The 14,324-nt window shown below is 48.8% G+C and overlaps 4 protein-coding genes across 4 annotated transcripts; 2 read left to right on the forward strand and 2 right to left on the reverse strand.

Moving 5' to 3' along the window:
- Nucleotides 1–1,889: 1,889 nt before the first annotated feature.
- On the forward strand, nucleotides 1,890–2,943 carry COCMIDRAFT_34165 (uncharacterized protein; the record flags this gene model as incomplete). The annotated part of the gene is made up of 2 exons (XM_007686942.1): nucleotides 1,890–2,447; nucleotides 2,518–2,943. The coding sequence occupies 2 exons, from the start codon at nucleotides 1,890–1,892 to the stop codon at nucleotides 2,941–2,943; spliced, it is 984 nt and encodes a 327-aa protein (XP_007685132.1).
- Nucleotides 2,944–6,083: 3,140 nt separating this feature from the next.
- On the reverse strand, nucleotides 6,084–6,272 carry COCMIDRAFT_87645 (uncharacterized protein; the record flags this gene model as incomplete). The annotated part of the gene is made up of 1 exon (XM_007686970.1): nucleotides 6,084–6,272. A coding segment is annotated over one exon (189 nt), but the record flags the coding sequence as incomplete, so codon positions are not given.
- A 2,057-nt stretch (nucleotides 6,273–8,329) lies between these two features.
- Nucleotides 8,330–9,684, reverse strand: COCMIDRAFT_87517 (uncharacterized protein; the record flags this gene model as incomplete). The annotated part of the gene is made up of 4 exons (XM_007686971.1): nucleotides 8,330–8,603; nucleotides 9,001–9,349; nucleotides 9,403–9,596; nucleotides 9,644–9,684. 4 exons carry the CDS (start codon nucleotides 9,682–9,684, stop codon nucleotides 8,330–8,332), a joined length of 858 nt encoding a protein of 285 aa, XP_007685161.1.
- A 2,056-nt stretch (nucleotides 9,685–11,740) lies between these two features.
- Nucleotides 11,741–14,113, forward strand: COCMIDRAFT_2741 (uncharacterized protein; the record flags this gene model as incomplete). The annotated part of the gene is made up of 2 exons (XM_007686911.1): nucleotides 11,741–11,788; nucleotides 11,849–14,113. 2 exons carry the CDS (start codon nucleotides 11,741–11,743, stop codon nucleotides 14,111–14,113), a joined length of 2,313 nt encoding a protein of 770 aa, XP_007685101.1.
- Nucleotides 14,114–14,324: the final 211 nt, after the last annotated feature.

Below are 14,324 nucleotides of genomic sequence, written 5' to 3' on the forward strand. Positions count from 1 at the left end.
CGCTTGCCTGCGGCGCTCGCTTATCCACAACGTTAGTAGAGGTCTATATCTCAAGTACTATAAAATAGAATAGTTCAGGAATCTATTGTAAGTGCCGCTATATCAAGGTAAACGCCGTTTAGATAGTTTCTTGATAGAATCTCTATTCAATCATGTAAACATCGCTTCGACGGTGAGTGCAGAATCTCGGTATGATCTATGGTATTCTTATTCTACTTACTAACTAAATCGCCTTCTTATAACGCACTTAAAAACTAAATTTAAGATATTCTCTAATAAGTATATAAATAGTACATAACTAGAGGAAATAACTGGTTATAAGATACAATCTCTTATGTATCTCGCGATTATAATGGGCTAAACGCCCTCTTCCTCCTATACTCGTCTACGACCTCGTGGTACCTACTTAGCTATTCATCTACCCTAGTTGTTACTTAGGTAACTATCTCGCCTTCCATTCATATATAGATAGCTACGTAGCCTAGAGCTTAGTTTTCTTTTAAATACCCTCTTATTACTCAGGCGTACCTAATTGTGCTTTTGAGCTAAAGACTGCTCGCCAGAGTCATGCCTCTTACACTCTATAACCCATTAATCTATAGTGCGTAGTATAAAAGAATAACAAAGTGTTCTGTACAGCATCCTAGTGTACAGCAGTAACTATTCAAGTCTTCTAGATAAATAGATTTGACTTGAATTGTAAGTAAAAATAAAATATAAGAGTGAGTTAACTATATATCATAATGCCGTTCATACTACATCTTGACTTCGCCTGGGAAAGTTAATGGCGAGGATCTTAATTATAGGAGTGTTATGTTACTTCCGTTCGCGATCCTAGCCTTAGCACTATGCAGTTTGGGATTTTTAGTGAGATTTTGGGTGAGCGGCCAACCTATAGGGTTCCTTAGTAAGACTAAGTGATGCAGAGTGAAAAATGAGTATTGAATTCGGAGTACATCTTTCCATCGGAACAAGTTAATGCCGGGCCCGACTTTTACCGTGCAGAGACTGAGCGTTGTAGATGAAAAGCTGGGGTACCTACGTTACCACGAGACCCGAGGTCTCTTGCTGGTCTAGGTAGTAGTTTTAGTAAGGGCTTGGCAAAAGCAGGTAACTCGCTCGTGGGGTAGGATAACTAGTATTTTTAGGATTATCTGGCTGCATGTTCCAGCACCGCACTTCCAGCCTCAGGCTAGGAACATCCCGCGTCATGCTTCTGTCAGAACAGAATGAGAACAGGCAGCGCTTTCAAAATGACCTGAGAAAGAATAGGAAAAAAAAGCTGCGTCCAAAATTTGACCACCCCGGGGTCGTGTACCTTCGTGATTTGCTCCGCAATGCGCATGTCCCTGGTCGAGAGGAATGTCGCCTCCAGTGTATCCTCATCTCCTCCCCAGGGTTCCGAAGCCCCTCTTCCCCAATTTCCCATCTAAACAGATAACCATGCTACCACTCGGTTCCGAATACAAGCAAAGAATTGATCAGGATTGCGAAAGCACCCCCCACCCCCATTCCGACAATAGCGCTTTCTTTGAAATGTCCAGTAACATCCACACCCAAGCTTTCAGGAGACGACTGGATATCCATGCTTACTGTTAGGTCCGACTAAAATGGTGTGGTATCCGTCTTACCCAGTTGTACTAACTCCCTGTACCTCAAAGAAATGTCAAGCTATGGGAATGCTAGAAGGTATCCAATGGCCATAGAGAAAGAGGCGGGGTATAATCTATAAAGCGTTTGATAGCATTTTATTTCCTCTCTATTAAGAGAGGTCATCATCTCTTGAAGTTCTAACATTTTCGTATTACGGCTTTCCTAGTCATCTTCACTTTAGACGAGACAAACTCTCCAGAACTTCGACCACGTTCAATCACCCAAAGTAAAGCGAGATGGCTCTCAATTGCAAGACAACGGAGACGATCAAGTTTGATCGACTAAAACAAAAGATAGCATTTCAAGAAGCTGTCGGCAGCCCATACTTCATCGCTCACGGCACACATCCACCCACACTTATGATCACTGGCATGAAAGATGGTCTACCTCCCTATAACACACCCTTTCTCGAGGACATCGATGACCGTCTTAACAATGTCGAGAAACGCCTGGAATCAATGGATGCTAGTGGGATCGCTTATGCGATTGTCTCACTCACCTGCTCAGGCGTCGAAGGTATCCTATATCCTGACGAGGCGGTAGAATTGGCGAAGAAGACCAATGATGCGATATATGAAATTTACGTCAAGGTCCATCCCACTCGGTTCGGCTTCTTTTGTTCAGTGGCGATACAAAAGCCAGAAGAAGCAGCGAAGGAGCTTGGCGCAAAAGGCGCGTTGTTCAATGGCTTCACCAATATTCACAAAGGCGATGTCAGTAACGTACATTATTTAGATGATCCAGTTTGCGAACCGCTCTGGGAGAAGGTTAGCGAGTTAAATGTTCCGATGTATGTACCTTCATCCTCGAATTTCAGCATTGGACCAACAACGAATGTATGAATCTTATCCCAACTTGTCACAGGCCGCCTATGGATTCGGTGTCGAAACGGCTGGACATTCGCTTCGAATCATGTGTTCTGGCATCCTCGGCAGGTACAAGAATGTGCAGATCATCCTGGGTCATTGTGCGGAGTCTCTGCCATTCTTGGCGCACCGTATCGATCACAGAATGGCGATCGGTATCATGGGCAATAACGGTCCCTATGAAAATTCCATAATGTATTGCCTCCAGAAAAACTTCTATGCTACATTGGCTGGAGTGCGCCGAGAAAGCACTATGCGCAATACCATTGATGAGATGGGAGAATCTTGTGTTCTGTTTAGTGTCGACTATCCATACGAGAGCAATGAAGATGCTACTGATTGGTTTGATGGGATACAGATGAACGAGAACACCCGAGAAGCAATAGGATGGGAGAATGCAAAACGAATCTTCAAGCTCACGTGAGCAAAGGGATATCGGATAGATGAACGAGCGTCAGTTGTCTTAAGTGATGTTGTATGTTGAACCGGCTGTTTTCATCTGAATCCCAATTCCAATTGAAATTCAAGACCTAAAACGTCCGTAACAATTTTGCCACTAGGTAGCTTCTAGGAGCCGTGCGACTTATGATGTCCATGTATGGCACTCATTAGGGGAAATTCATTACACCCGGTGATTATAGAAGCCCATAGGTTCCTAAGAAAGGGCGGAAAGTCACTAACGGCTCAGAAGACAATGGCGCCCATGTGGCTGCAGGTGAAGAATGGCCCAAAATACATCGACCAGCACGCCACATACTTCAGAGAAGCAACTAATTACAGGTCGTAGACAAATACAGGTAGAATCGGGTGCCATTGAATGTAATGCAGCTTCGATACTCTCCAAAGTGCCAATAATCAGAGATGTCAACAACCAAGATAAATTAAGCTTGAGAGTGCGGCTTGATCTGGCCTGGTAGAGAATCTCTCAAAGTCTGATTTGATCTTATTTTGGTAGAATACTGAGTTGTGATTGCAAGATATCAAAATGAGCCAACATCACAAAGTAAACCAGCACTTCTTCAAGAAAGGGGTAGGATCAGGCAAATCACTAGGCAACCATTCCCCGCTTCGAAGCTCTCTAAATTTTCGCTCAAAATCGAATATAAAAGACGTGTAATACCCAAAAGCCTCCTCACACATCCCAAAACTCCACCTAAACCATCCACTTCAAACAATGTCACATTCGTACAAAGAGGACCTTCCAAAACGTTACCTTCCAAGATGCAATTCCTCACCACCATCGCCCTCACCCTCACTCTCGTATTCTCACCCTCCGCCATTGCAGCCCTAAACGCGCAACATGCGTTTCTGCATGCCTCTCTGGCTGCGGCTTGTGTGGCAGCCAGAGGTGTCTCGCAAATTGTCAGATTAACTGGTATGTTGAGCTTGAGCTTGTTCCTGAACAACTTCTCTTCCCTCCCGTGTCTTGAATTAATCCAGGGATGGATTTGAGAGCTAATTTATGTAATGTGCAGTTCTATCTGTTGCGCGATTCACAACGGGGTATGCACCGACTGCGGTACTCAGTACGAGTGCGATCAGTAGTAATGTGATCAGTGCAGGGTTGCACGAAGGACTAAACATTCCTTTATATTTGAAAATTTGAGAAGATTGGTAAAATTCTGTAGCTTTGAATATACAGATACGATCCAATAGTGTGTAGTTACATTAAGTAAAGATGTTGAGAATATATCTTGCTAATCTGCTTCGATTTTTCGCGCCTCCTTCCAAGTTTGAATGATCTTAAAAGCGATAGTGACTAGCGCCAAGTTGATCTAAGCACAGGCATCGTATTTCCATGCTGAAAGCAAGAGAATGCAGTGTCAAAAGTCAACGCGAACCTCGTTTGTTCTAGCAGGACCAATGCGTCTTAGCATTAAGAACGAACCGCTAATCATTCAATTACTTAACAACTGAGTCATTGAAAGCGACCAAATATTACAGATTTCATCATCAAGCTACTATAGGAGGAAAAATTATGCATTACTTATTGACGACCGGGAAGAGTGTTCGGGTTGCGGAGAGTTTCTTATGCAGGGTGTAAGCGCGAACCACACTAGCGTGGTGGGCCACCGTCGGGTCCCCAATGTCATCACCGTATAATAACAACAGACTCCCCAAATCTTCCAAGGAGGACTTCGAGTCCATCACACAGCCAATACCTTCATCCATCGAACGCGATTTTACCGGATCTTGGACGTTGGTGTCCCGACTATACGAGCGCTATTGCGATGAGTTAGAAGCATGCAAGGAGGGAACTTTGATTGAGAGAGGATGAGCCGGGTCGGCCTGAATCGCGGAGTTATTGAAGAGTCCAATAGGGGAAGAGCTACTTCCAGGACATGGAGCTACTACAATGATCTGTTTTCGAGATATTCAACCAGTACAAATTCCTTCGAGGGCCGGGGCGAATGAAGACGTGTCGACAACGTATACACTGCAAAACAACAACCGTGCAAAGCCGATCCTACCACGATACCTTTTGAAATCCTGGACCGATACCGTGTTACGGCAACTACGATCCCACATCAGCGAAATGCGAACCGCCTCGTTTTTCCTGAACAGTCATGATCACCACGTGAAATGTTAGACCCCTCGAAGCGTCTTACTTTTCAACGAGTCATCAATCCGACTTTCTATAGGATTAAGCCCAGTCTCAACCCTTGGGTTCTCTTACACACAGCTGGGTAGTCATGTCCACTGCATTTCACAGTCGGTGGTATCGCTATTACAGTACGAAACGAACGAAACCAAACGATCCTAAGCACCCGAACATGCCTTCAATCTTGAATCTTTTGTCCAACTTTGGTCCCGATGCTTATCGGAAATGTTGAAAAGATGAAAGTGAACACCTCTTAGCTACCTTTCCCTTTTCTGCTTTATCCGAAGGCGCCGTTCCCGGGTTCTGTTTACGCCTAGTCCGTAGGACCACCAACATTTCTTGCCATAAATTTAGACATTTCGGATGCCTTGAGCCAAGAACCTAAAGGAATACGCCATTCACTCGAATCGCTGTTCTTTTCATGGTTTCCATAATGGACGAATTGGTTTAACAATCAGACCTCTCAACGATTACCTGAGGAAAAGTTTCCACTCCGTTGACATAAACTCATGTTTCTCGGTAGGGCTAGCACAACAGCTTCTCATATTCAAACAAGCAGGGAGCAAAGCAAGCATCATACATCAAGTGAAAGACATGACGCTTACAGATAAAGTATGGCATTGCTGTCATTAATGCGTCATCTGAGCTGATCCTCCAAAGCGACCGTAAACTCGTCCAACTGCACTTGTCATTTCTAAACCCCTCCAACATACGCTCCGCCGAGAAAATTCGACCAACCATCAAACCTCCGAAGCCAATGAGTTCATCTTGTCAATTTGTTCTCGCCTTATCATATTCATCACTTCGCATCCATAACCACAGGACTGGCTAGTGACGTAGCCCTTACCGCACTTTGCATTAGAGCTGCAGTCGCCATAGGTAGCGCGCTGGAGCTAAGCACCAACACCATCACTAGCAGCAGTCTAGCACTACTTGCCGTCACCAGGTATACCACAGGCTTCCTAGCAGTACGTTCTGGTGCAACCGAGAGAAGACTCGTAATGGCACGTTTGCTCCTTGAAGGCGAAAATTTCAGATGCACCCCGAACCGTCTCGTGGCGGAAGACGAGCGACCCATCAGTCGGAGCGAACGAAATGTCGCTGTAGATACTGTTATCGTCTCCCAAAGGGTGCGTAGCGCACTTGCGGTATTAGGCAGGGTAGGCGCTCTCGGGAACTTTCATGACGTATTTGTTGAGGGTTATTAAGAGTAATATTGATGAGGACTTCAAATGAAGAAGAGAAGGCACATGCGTAGGGAGCCGCGTTCCTCGACCAAAGCCGCGTGGGGGAGAACAGCAACATCAAGATTGACATTGGGCTCAGCAGTGGCAGCAGCAGCAGCAGCGAGAATTGCATTGACCTAAAATCGAGAGCAAGAAGACTAAAACATTCACGATGGTGATTGAGATGCTCGAAAGTTTCAGAGTTAGCAGGTAAGTAGATGGTGAGTGATCGCGATGTATCTGATGACCCTTTCTTCACAGCGAGATACCATCTCTCTTTATACTTCCTTCATTTGCTTCACGCCATGTCCACTTCTTATTATCTTCTCTACTACCTCATTCTTATACAAATCAAAGTGTCATGCATCTTGCTTCCTATATCGCGCACAAAGTTCGGTCACCGAGAGGAGAACGTTAAGCGAGGACCGAGACATATAGGGTATGTTAGTATTTAGTCTTAAACACTAACATTCTAAGGCGCGATGACTATTATGAGGAAGAATCACACAATATCAGAGTAAGTAAAGATATCAAGTGTACTTTGCATTTCATGTTCAATGGTTGTTTGGATCAAAGGTACGAAAACATCGTTATACATGTCCCTTGCTACGTACCGAGAACCAGCAAAGCCCAAAGGGACGAGGAAAAAGAAAGATGCAACACACCAAGACTACTCAGCCTGGCATCCAAGGCATCCAGTCCAAAGGATGCTCAATATTCTTTGTATAACGTACTGCGATAGATTGGGCCGCCTCGAAGCTGCAATCAAGTAGACCTTATCACGGACAATAGATGCATTCAAAGCAATGAGCTGACTCTGTGGGGAAATTGAAATCCCTTGAATTGGTACAATTACCACGTCTCAAGGCCTTGCTCAGCTGTACTATGGCTCAGTCACAGAGGTACGCTTCACTGTGCTAAGCGAAGAGAAAGAGAGAAGAGGGGTTGGAAATAGCATAATCTGATAGGAGCGCGAAAAGAAAAGTGAGGTTTCGAAATCTACGCCTCTGATGTGTGGCGTTTTGCAGCTGTAGATCAATCCAGTATGCGATTTGAGTATGAGGTACAAAAATGTAAGGGCCGGACCGCGGAGAGGGCTCCCAGATTGTCCCTGCGTCAGAAAAAACAGCGTTACTGTTAGGCGTCCCATACCCCCGCACTCAGCTCAGGATCTGACGCCGTATCCAGTTCTGCTAGGCGGGCAGGGGTATTCAGGAGGATACTAGTCCTCGGAGAGCATTCAAGTCCTTCGAGTGTTGTTGTAATACTAGCCATCAACTGCTTAGAGTACAGTAGTAGCCGTGGTCAAAGTACCACAAAGCCTGCATCATCCGCATTTAGGGAAAACCGACACGTTACGAGCTCTTCTACCATGGAAAGGTGCTTGCTCTCCATTCAAGCTGCGGTTCTGCAATCAATCTGATGCGAAAAAGCACTCGAGGGTCGAGATAAGAAATTGGTGCACGCAGGGTAGGAGAAGTTGAGATTGGTGAGCCTAAGGAGCTCAATTCGCTTAATGATATCGCTAGAATTACCAGGAACGCTCAAAAGAAAGAAAAGAGTAAGTAAAAGAAATATACACTGTCAGGCCGGGCCGATGATCAATCATTTTCCACACATGATTGGCTGCACCGAATCAAATATGGTCCTGAGGGTGCATGCACATGTCGGTGTAATTTGTGAGACGTACAGCACCCCCCGCTTCACGTTGGTTGCCGAACGCTGTTGTGACAAAGGGTGGCTTGGGACGCCAACTAGCATTGTAGCGTGTTGTGGTGTGCAGTCGCAGGATATCGTCCTTGGTCTAGGGATAGGCCACAAAGAGATGGACGCGCGTTGCTTACTGCAGAGGAACACCAACGGGGCGAAGAATACACCAAGTGCATGCATGTTTCTGCAACACAAGTAATGGCACAGACCAACAAGGTCGTGGAATAACTTGTGGGTTTCGGATTTATGAAGGCAGACATTCCATGGGTATCTCACGAGGAAACGGGGAGGCCACTGGCCATTCGAAAGAGCTCAAATGCAAGCCCCGGCGTTTCTCGTACCATCATCTCAACGTCAGGCCGTAGTGAGAGGCTGGGGTTTGCACGGAAGGCCTGAATGATAACGTCCCGTAGGCCGCGGTCTGAGTGGAAAGTGGACTCGTATGCCTCTTGGCACGCCTCTGGAAATTCGGGACTAGCGAGATGCAAGTTGATCTGATCGACAAACTTGCTGCGCGCAAGCGCCTTCAGGCCAGCGATGCCATATCTGCAAGGAATTGTTAGCCAGTGTTTGTCATCGGTGGCGGCTGAGTGATTGGAGAGGCAAGAAAAAACGCTGACGCGTTCGGTTTCGAGAGGGCATTTTGACTTTTACAAATGGCCATCATTGGTCTGTCCTGTGCTCTTAGAGAGAAAAGGAAACACAGAAAGGGGGTGTGCATGGTGTGGGGGAAAAGGCAGCAAAAGCATTGATTGGCGTTATGTTCATGTTGGTGACGCACATGGCGGGGGTGGTCGGCGTTTGGGAACGCCGTGCGATGCACAGCATCACGGGAACCAACTCTGCAGATGCAGATGAAAGCCACCCCGCAAGGCAGGGGTCAGGATAGAGAAAAGAGAAAAAACAATAATGGAAGAATAGTGTGAGGAAAGGCGGTACGTACTTCTCAGCGATTGCGTACACTTTGGCATGTGCGACGAGATGTGCAGACTGAATTTCCGACTCTGGCTCGGATTCTACGCTCTCAAGATCGTCATCTTCAAGAATTTGGTCGACCATTGGGGTGGCGGCAAGCTTAGCAGATGCATCAACATTCTGGAACGTTGGCTCGTTAGGTGGAGGGGTCAATGGTGCAGCAGCGGCTACAAGGGCTAATAACGGGTCTTCACTAGGGTCGAGAGTGAGTTTCCGTGATGGTGTTTGCTTTCGTCGTAGGGATGTTGGTTGATTTGACCGTTGTGAAGAGCGGCGCGAAAGTGGCTTTTTGCTTAGGTAGTCCATGTGATAGAAGTCTGCACAGGGTCAGCACAACTCATGAGATTGCCATGGCTGTTTAGATGCTTACAGTGGATCATGTGTTCTACAGCCTCCGCGTCATCTTCGCTCAGGTCAATGACTCCACTCTCTGCCTCTCTGAAGCCGCCTCGACATGCGCCCTCGAAAAAGGTCGATCTGGTTGCGAGAAGTATGCGGTGTACTTGGTATCTTTTGGCTCCACAAACAATGGTCAGATCTGAGTATTGGCCACATTGAAACAGTCTGAAAAGACTTAGCTGGGGTTGAATAGACGACAAGGGGCAACTTACGAGGCCAATGCGGACTTGAGTTCGATCATTGGGGCGTCCATTGTGTGAGTAGAGTGTGTGAGATTGTTTGATATGTGCTTGTCGACTCGGACTGGCGGAAGGAGGCTATTTGAAGCAGATGTTTGTACACCCAGGACCCTGGCTTTAAAGCAAAAGAAAAAAGTGCAGAGCAACGGCCGCACTGTTATGACGGGTTTAATCCTAGCTTGCTACGCAACAGTGCGTAGGGGTACGTAGGGGTCGGCGATGATCTCACGCAAGCGCCGTGCGGGCCCGAGTGTATGGTAAGGCTGATGAACCAAAGGGACCTAACTTGCCGGACCGTGAAGAGCGGTGGATGAGGCTGGTAAGGGCGGGCCGGCTAAAACCTGTCGTGGTAATTATGGAGAATTGCAGATCAAAAGTGCGAAGAGGATGGTGAAGGCACCAGGGCGGGAGAAAGGGTTTCTTGTAGGCTTTGCCCTACCGGCTCGCAGCAATGGCACGCTGGCGTCAGTCGCGGAGGGCGCGTCCATCTGGATGACATGGGGTGGTCCATGGACCGGTTCCAGGCAAGTCACAGGGTGTCCCTCTGTTCTATCAGCGGCCCAAAATTTGAGCTGACACGCAACGCTTCGCCAGATGAACCGAATGGCTTGGCTTTGGCGTAGCGTTTCCTGGCTAGAACCAGACTGGGCGACTTTGCTACAAGTGCATCTGGAACAGCAGGGTCAGGAATGTCACGCGAAAGCCTAATGGTCTAGTGGCTGCAGTACCATGCTGAGGGCGACGTCTGAGGGCGGCATGAGCGCATGCAAGGCCCAGGGGACGTGGAGGCTGGCCAAACGAGCGGCAGAGCACCATGACAGGAGGCAAATGACCTGGAAAACGCGCAAGACGATGCACAATCATTTGCTTTGCGCATCAAAGCCTCCCTGGTACTGACTGACTCCTTGCAGTCGGCGAAACACGATTGCCGTCCTCCGCGATGGAGGTCGTGGAGTCAAAGAACCGGGGTGGGGGAGGAGATGGGAGATGGCAGAGAGAGAGAGAGGGAGCTTCTTGACTCATTCCGCTATGCTGCACTGTGTCTCTTTGGAGATGCGCCACAGCCCACAGCGACGTAGCTGGTGCGGCTGCAACCTGTGTATCTCCAACGAAGGTTCAAACGTTGCTGCATCCTGCCATGAACAGGAGACGAAGAAATTATGCCTGTGTCGACTGTGCTGCCCCATTCAGCATGGATTTCAGTCTGCAAGTGGGTCTTGAGGTGCTGTTGTCAATGCCAGTCGCAACAGATCAATGGCAGGCTCGCAGCGGAGATGCAATCATCGTGAGCATGGACACTGAGTGCATGCGTACGTGTACTGTGAGTACAGGCTTGGTAGACGCTTGTATCGTCTCCAAGCACTGCTACTCGACACTTCACGCGGAAGAGGTCCAGACAGAGCATTAGCCACGTGCCGCAAGCCGCAAGCCACGCCCAAGCCGACGGAACAGAGATATGATGCGATATGATCTGATCGGATACAGTTGTGGCAACGCTATCGCCAGTCTAGATGGTGCTAGGCGATCAGGGCAAGCTGAGAAGAAGAAGAAAAAGGCGTGCGCGATTGGTAGGCCGCGGAGACACAGCACGAGCTGGGCTCAGCCGCAGATGGATCAATAAAGGACTGATGGTCTAACGGATTCATGTTTGGTGGTTGATGATCAGAGTCAAGTGTGGTGTTGAGTTGGGTTGAGTGTGTTGTTTGCCAAGCCCTAGCCTGTTTGGGGGGGGGGAAGGCGGCCGAAGTGGAAGGGCGGGAGAGGGAAGCGGCGACAGGCGACAGGCGACGGGTGACCGGGGGGAGGGCGAGGTGAGTGGGCCGGCCGCCTCGCCAAAGGCTGACGTCGCCAGTGGGATGAGGCCAATGGCCGAGCAGTTGGTCTTGACTGCAGATACGCAGAAACTCCCCGTGCCGTTGTCTTTGCATTTGTGTGTGTGCTTCGCATTCGCATGTGTTTCCTGGTTGCAGGCACAGGCTTCGTGACAGACTAGCGCCTGTTTCTTTCCACCCTCGCCCCCGTTGCCCAGCTCCCCCCCCACCCTTTGAGCAACCCCGCCCCAGCTCCATCATGGCCGATTTCAAGCTATCAGCCACCCTACGCGGCCATGAAGACGACGTGAGTCCAGCTTAGACTGTGCACGTCCTACACAAACAGACACACTAACTCTCGCCCTAGGTTCGCAGTGTAGTCTTCGCCTCACCCGCCTCCATCTTCTCCGCCTCGAGAGACTTCACCGTACGCGCTTGGATACAACAATCAGCCAACCCACCCGTCTGGGACAGTTCCATCAAGACACATGGCAAGGAGTTTGTCAACTCGCTCGCCATTGTCCCTCCCTCGTCTTCCTTCCCCGACGGTCTCGTCGTTTCCGGCGGCAAAGACCAAATCATCGACGTACGCTCATCCACAAAGACACTCGATTCCGATGCCGACGCCCTGCTGATAGGGCATGGCAACAATGTCTGTGCTCTCGACGTTAGTGAAGATGGTCGGTATATCGTGAGTGGCAGTTGGGATATGGAGGCCCGCTTGTGGCAGGTTGGCAAGTGGGGTGAGTCTACCGTGCTGCAGGGTCACACTGCGTCGGTGTGGGCTGTCCTTGCCTTTGATGAGAACACCATCATCACAGGATGTGCCGACAATCAAATTCGCGTCTACAACATCTCGGGCGGTACATCGCCAGTGCGCTCGATCCAGGCACCAGAAGTTGTACGCGCTCTCTGTCGACTGCCTTCAGATCACCCTTCGGGAGCTCAATTCGCCTCCGCAGGCAACGACGCCGTCATCCGCCTATGGACCATTACTGGAAAACAGGTGGCCGAGTTGCATGGCCATGAAAACTTCATCTACTCGCTCGCTGTCCTACCCAACGGTGGGATCGTAAGTGCCGGTGAAGATCGGACTGTGCGTGTGTGGGAAAACAATCAGTGTATACAGACCATCACCCACCCAGCCATCTCAGTATGGTCAGTGGCCGTGTGTAAAGAGAACGGGGACATCGTCACAGCTGCGAGTGATAAACTCGCACGTGTCTTCACCCGCGACCAATCTCGTTATGCAGCCGAAGCCGAGATTCAGCAGTTCATCGATGATGTTAAAGGATCAGCAATTCCACAGCAAACTGTAGGCAACATCAACAAGGAACAGCTGCCAGGGCCCGAATTTCTTGCACAGCGATCCGGTACAAAGGAGGGTCAGGTGCAAATGATTAAGGAGATGAACGGAAATGTTTCAGCATATCAATGGTCAGCTGCCGCCAACCAATGGGTGAATGTTGGCACTGTAGTCGATTCGGCCGGAAGCGGTGGACGCAAGATATCTCATGCCGGCAAAGAGTACGACTATGTCTTTGACGTTGACATTGAAGATGGCAAGCCCCCACTGAAGCTGCCGTATAATCTCAACCAGAATCATTATGAGGCCGCACGCAAATTCATCGAAGACAACGAACTACCACTCACTTACTTGGATCAAGTCGCAAACTTCATTATTCAAAACACACAGGGTGCAACGCTAGGCCAAAGTAACGCGCAGGGCGCAGATCCCTGGGGTTCAGATGCACGCTACCGCCCAGGAGACGCTAATCAGGTCCCCGCGCAACCACAACCCGCACCATCGCCACCCAAGATACTTCCGCAAAAGGATTACCTTCCTATCACGGCCGGAAACCATAAAATTATCTTCAAAAAGCTCACAGAATTCAACCAGGCTCTGGTTGACGATGGTCAAAAGGGCATTTCGCTGAACCCCTCGGATATTGACCAACTCAACGCCACTGTCAGTGCGCTTGAAAAGGGAAACGGCAAGGGAATAGACATTACTGGTGTCGAGCTGCTTCTGAAAGCAGCGACCCAATGGCCAGCAGAAAAACGGCTGCCCGCCCTCGATCTGCTGCGACTAGTCCTCGCCTTCCATGAGCCAGCTGCTTTCCTTGTGTCGCCTGAGCAAAACCTACTACCAGCCCTTATCGAATCAGATGTCTTCACCGGGTCCTCTCCACCGAATAATACTATGATGGCAATACGGTGTCTCAGCAATCTGCTCCAGACTGAGAAAGGTAGACTTCTTGCGAGCAAGGAGTTTGACAACATCCATCCTTTGGTGTCGCCGTTCCTTACCTCTACCAACCGCAACTTGATCATTGCGCTCACTACACTATACATTAACTATTCGGTACTTTTGAATTACGAGAACAATGCGGACCGGGCACTATCACTCCTTGACGATCTATCAAAGGTTCTCACCACAGCCACCGACTCTGAAGCTATTTACCGTGCGCTTGTGGCTACTGGTACGTTGCTATGTCTTGGCCCCGACTTTTGCGAAGCTGGTCGCGATATTCTTCAAATAGGCGATGCCGTCACCCGTGCCGAGCAGAAAGTCAAGGAGCCTCGAATCCGGAATGTCGTTGCCGAAATTCGCCAACGGCTGCAGGGTTAGCAATGGCTTTTCGGCTACTTAACGCTCCTAAATTCTCCATGCACGCGGACATTGTATTATACAGATGAGAAGCAGCAGATTGCATTGCATTGCATGAAGCCAGGTGCTTTTTTCTTTGGGTATTCCGTAGATGGGGGGAGAGGTGCATTGTGATGACGCACTACAATATGTGCCTAGTACCTACAGCGGGGCAGCAGAGATCAATACATGC

Source organism: Bipolaris oryzae (assembly GCF_000523455.1).
Source record: "Bipolaris oryzae ATCC 44560 unplaced genomic scaffold scaffold_24, whole genome shotgun sequence".
Lineage (NCBI taxonomy): Eukaryota > Fungi > Ascomycota > Dothideomycetes > Pleosporales > Pleosporaceae > Bipolaris > Bipolaris oryzae.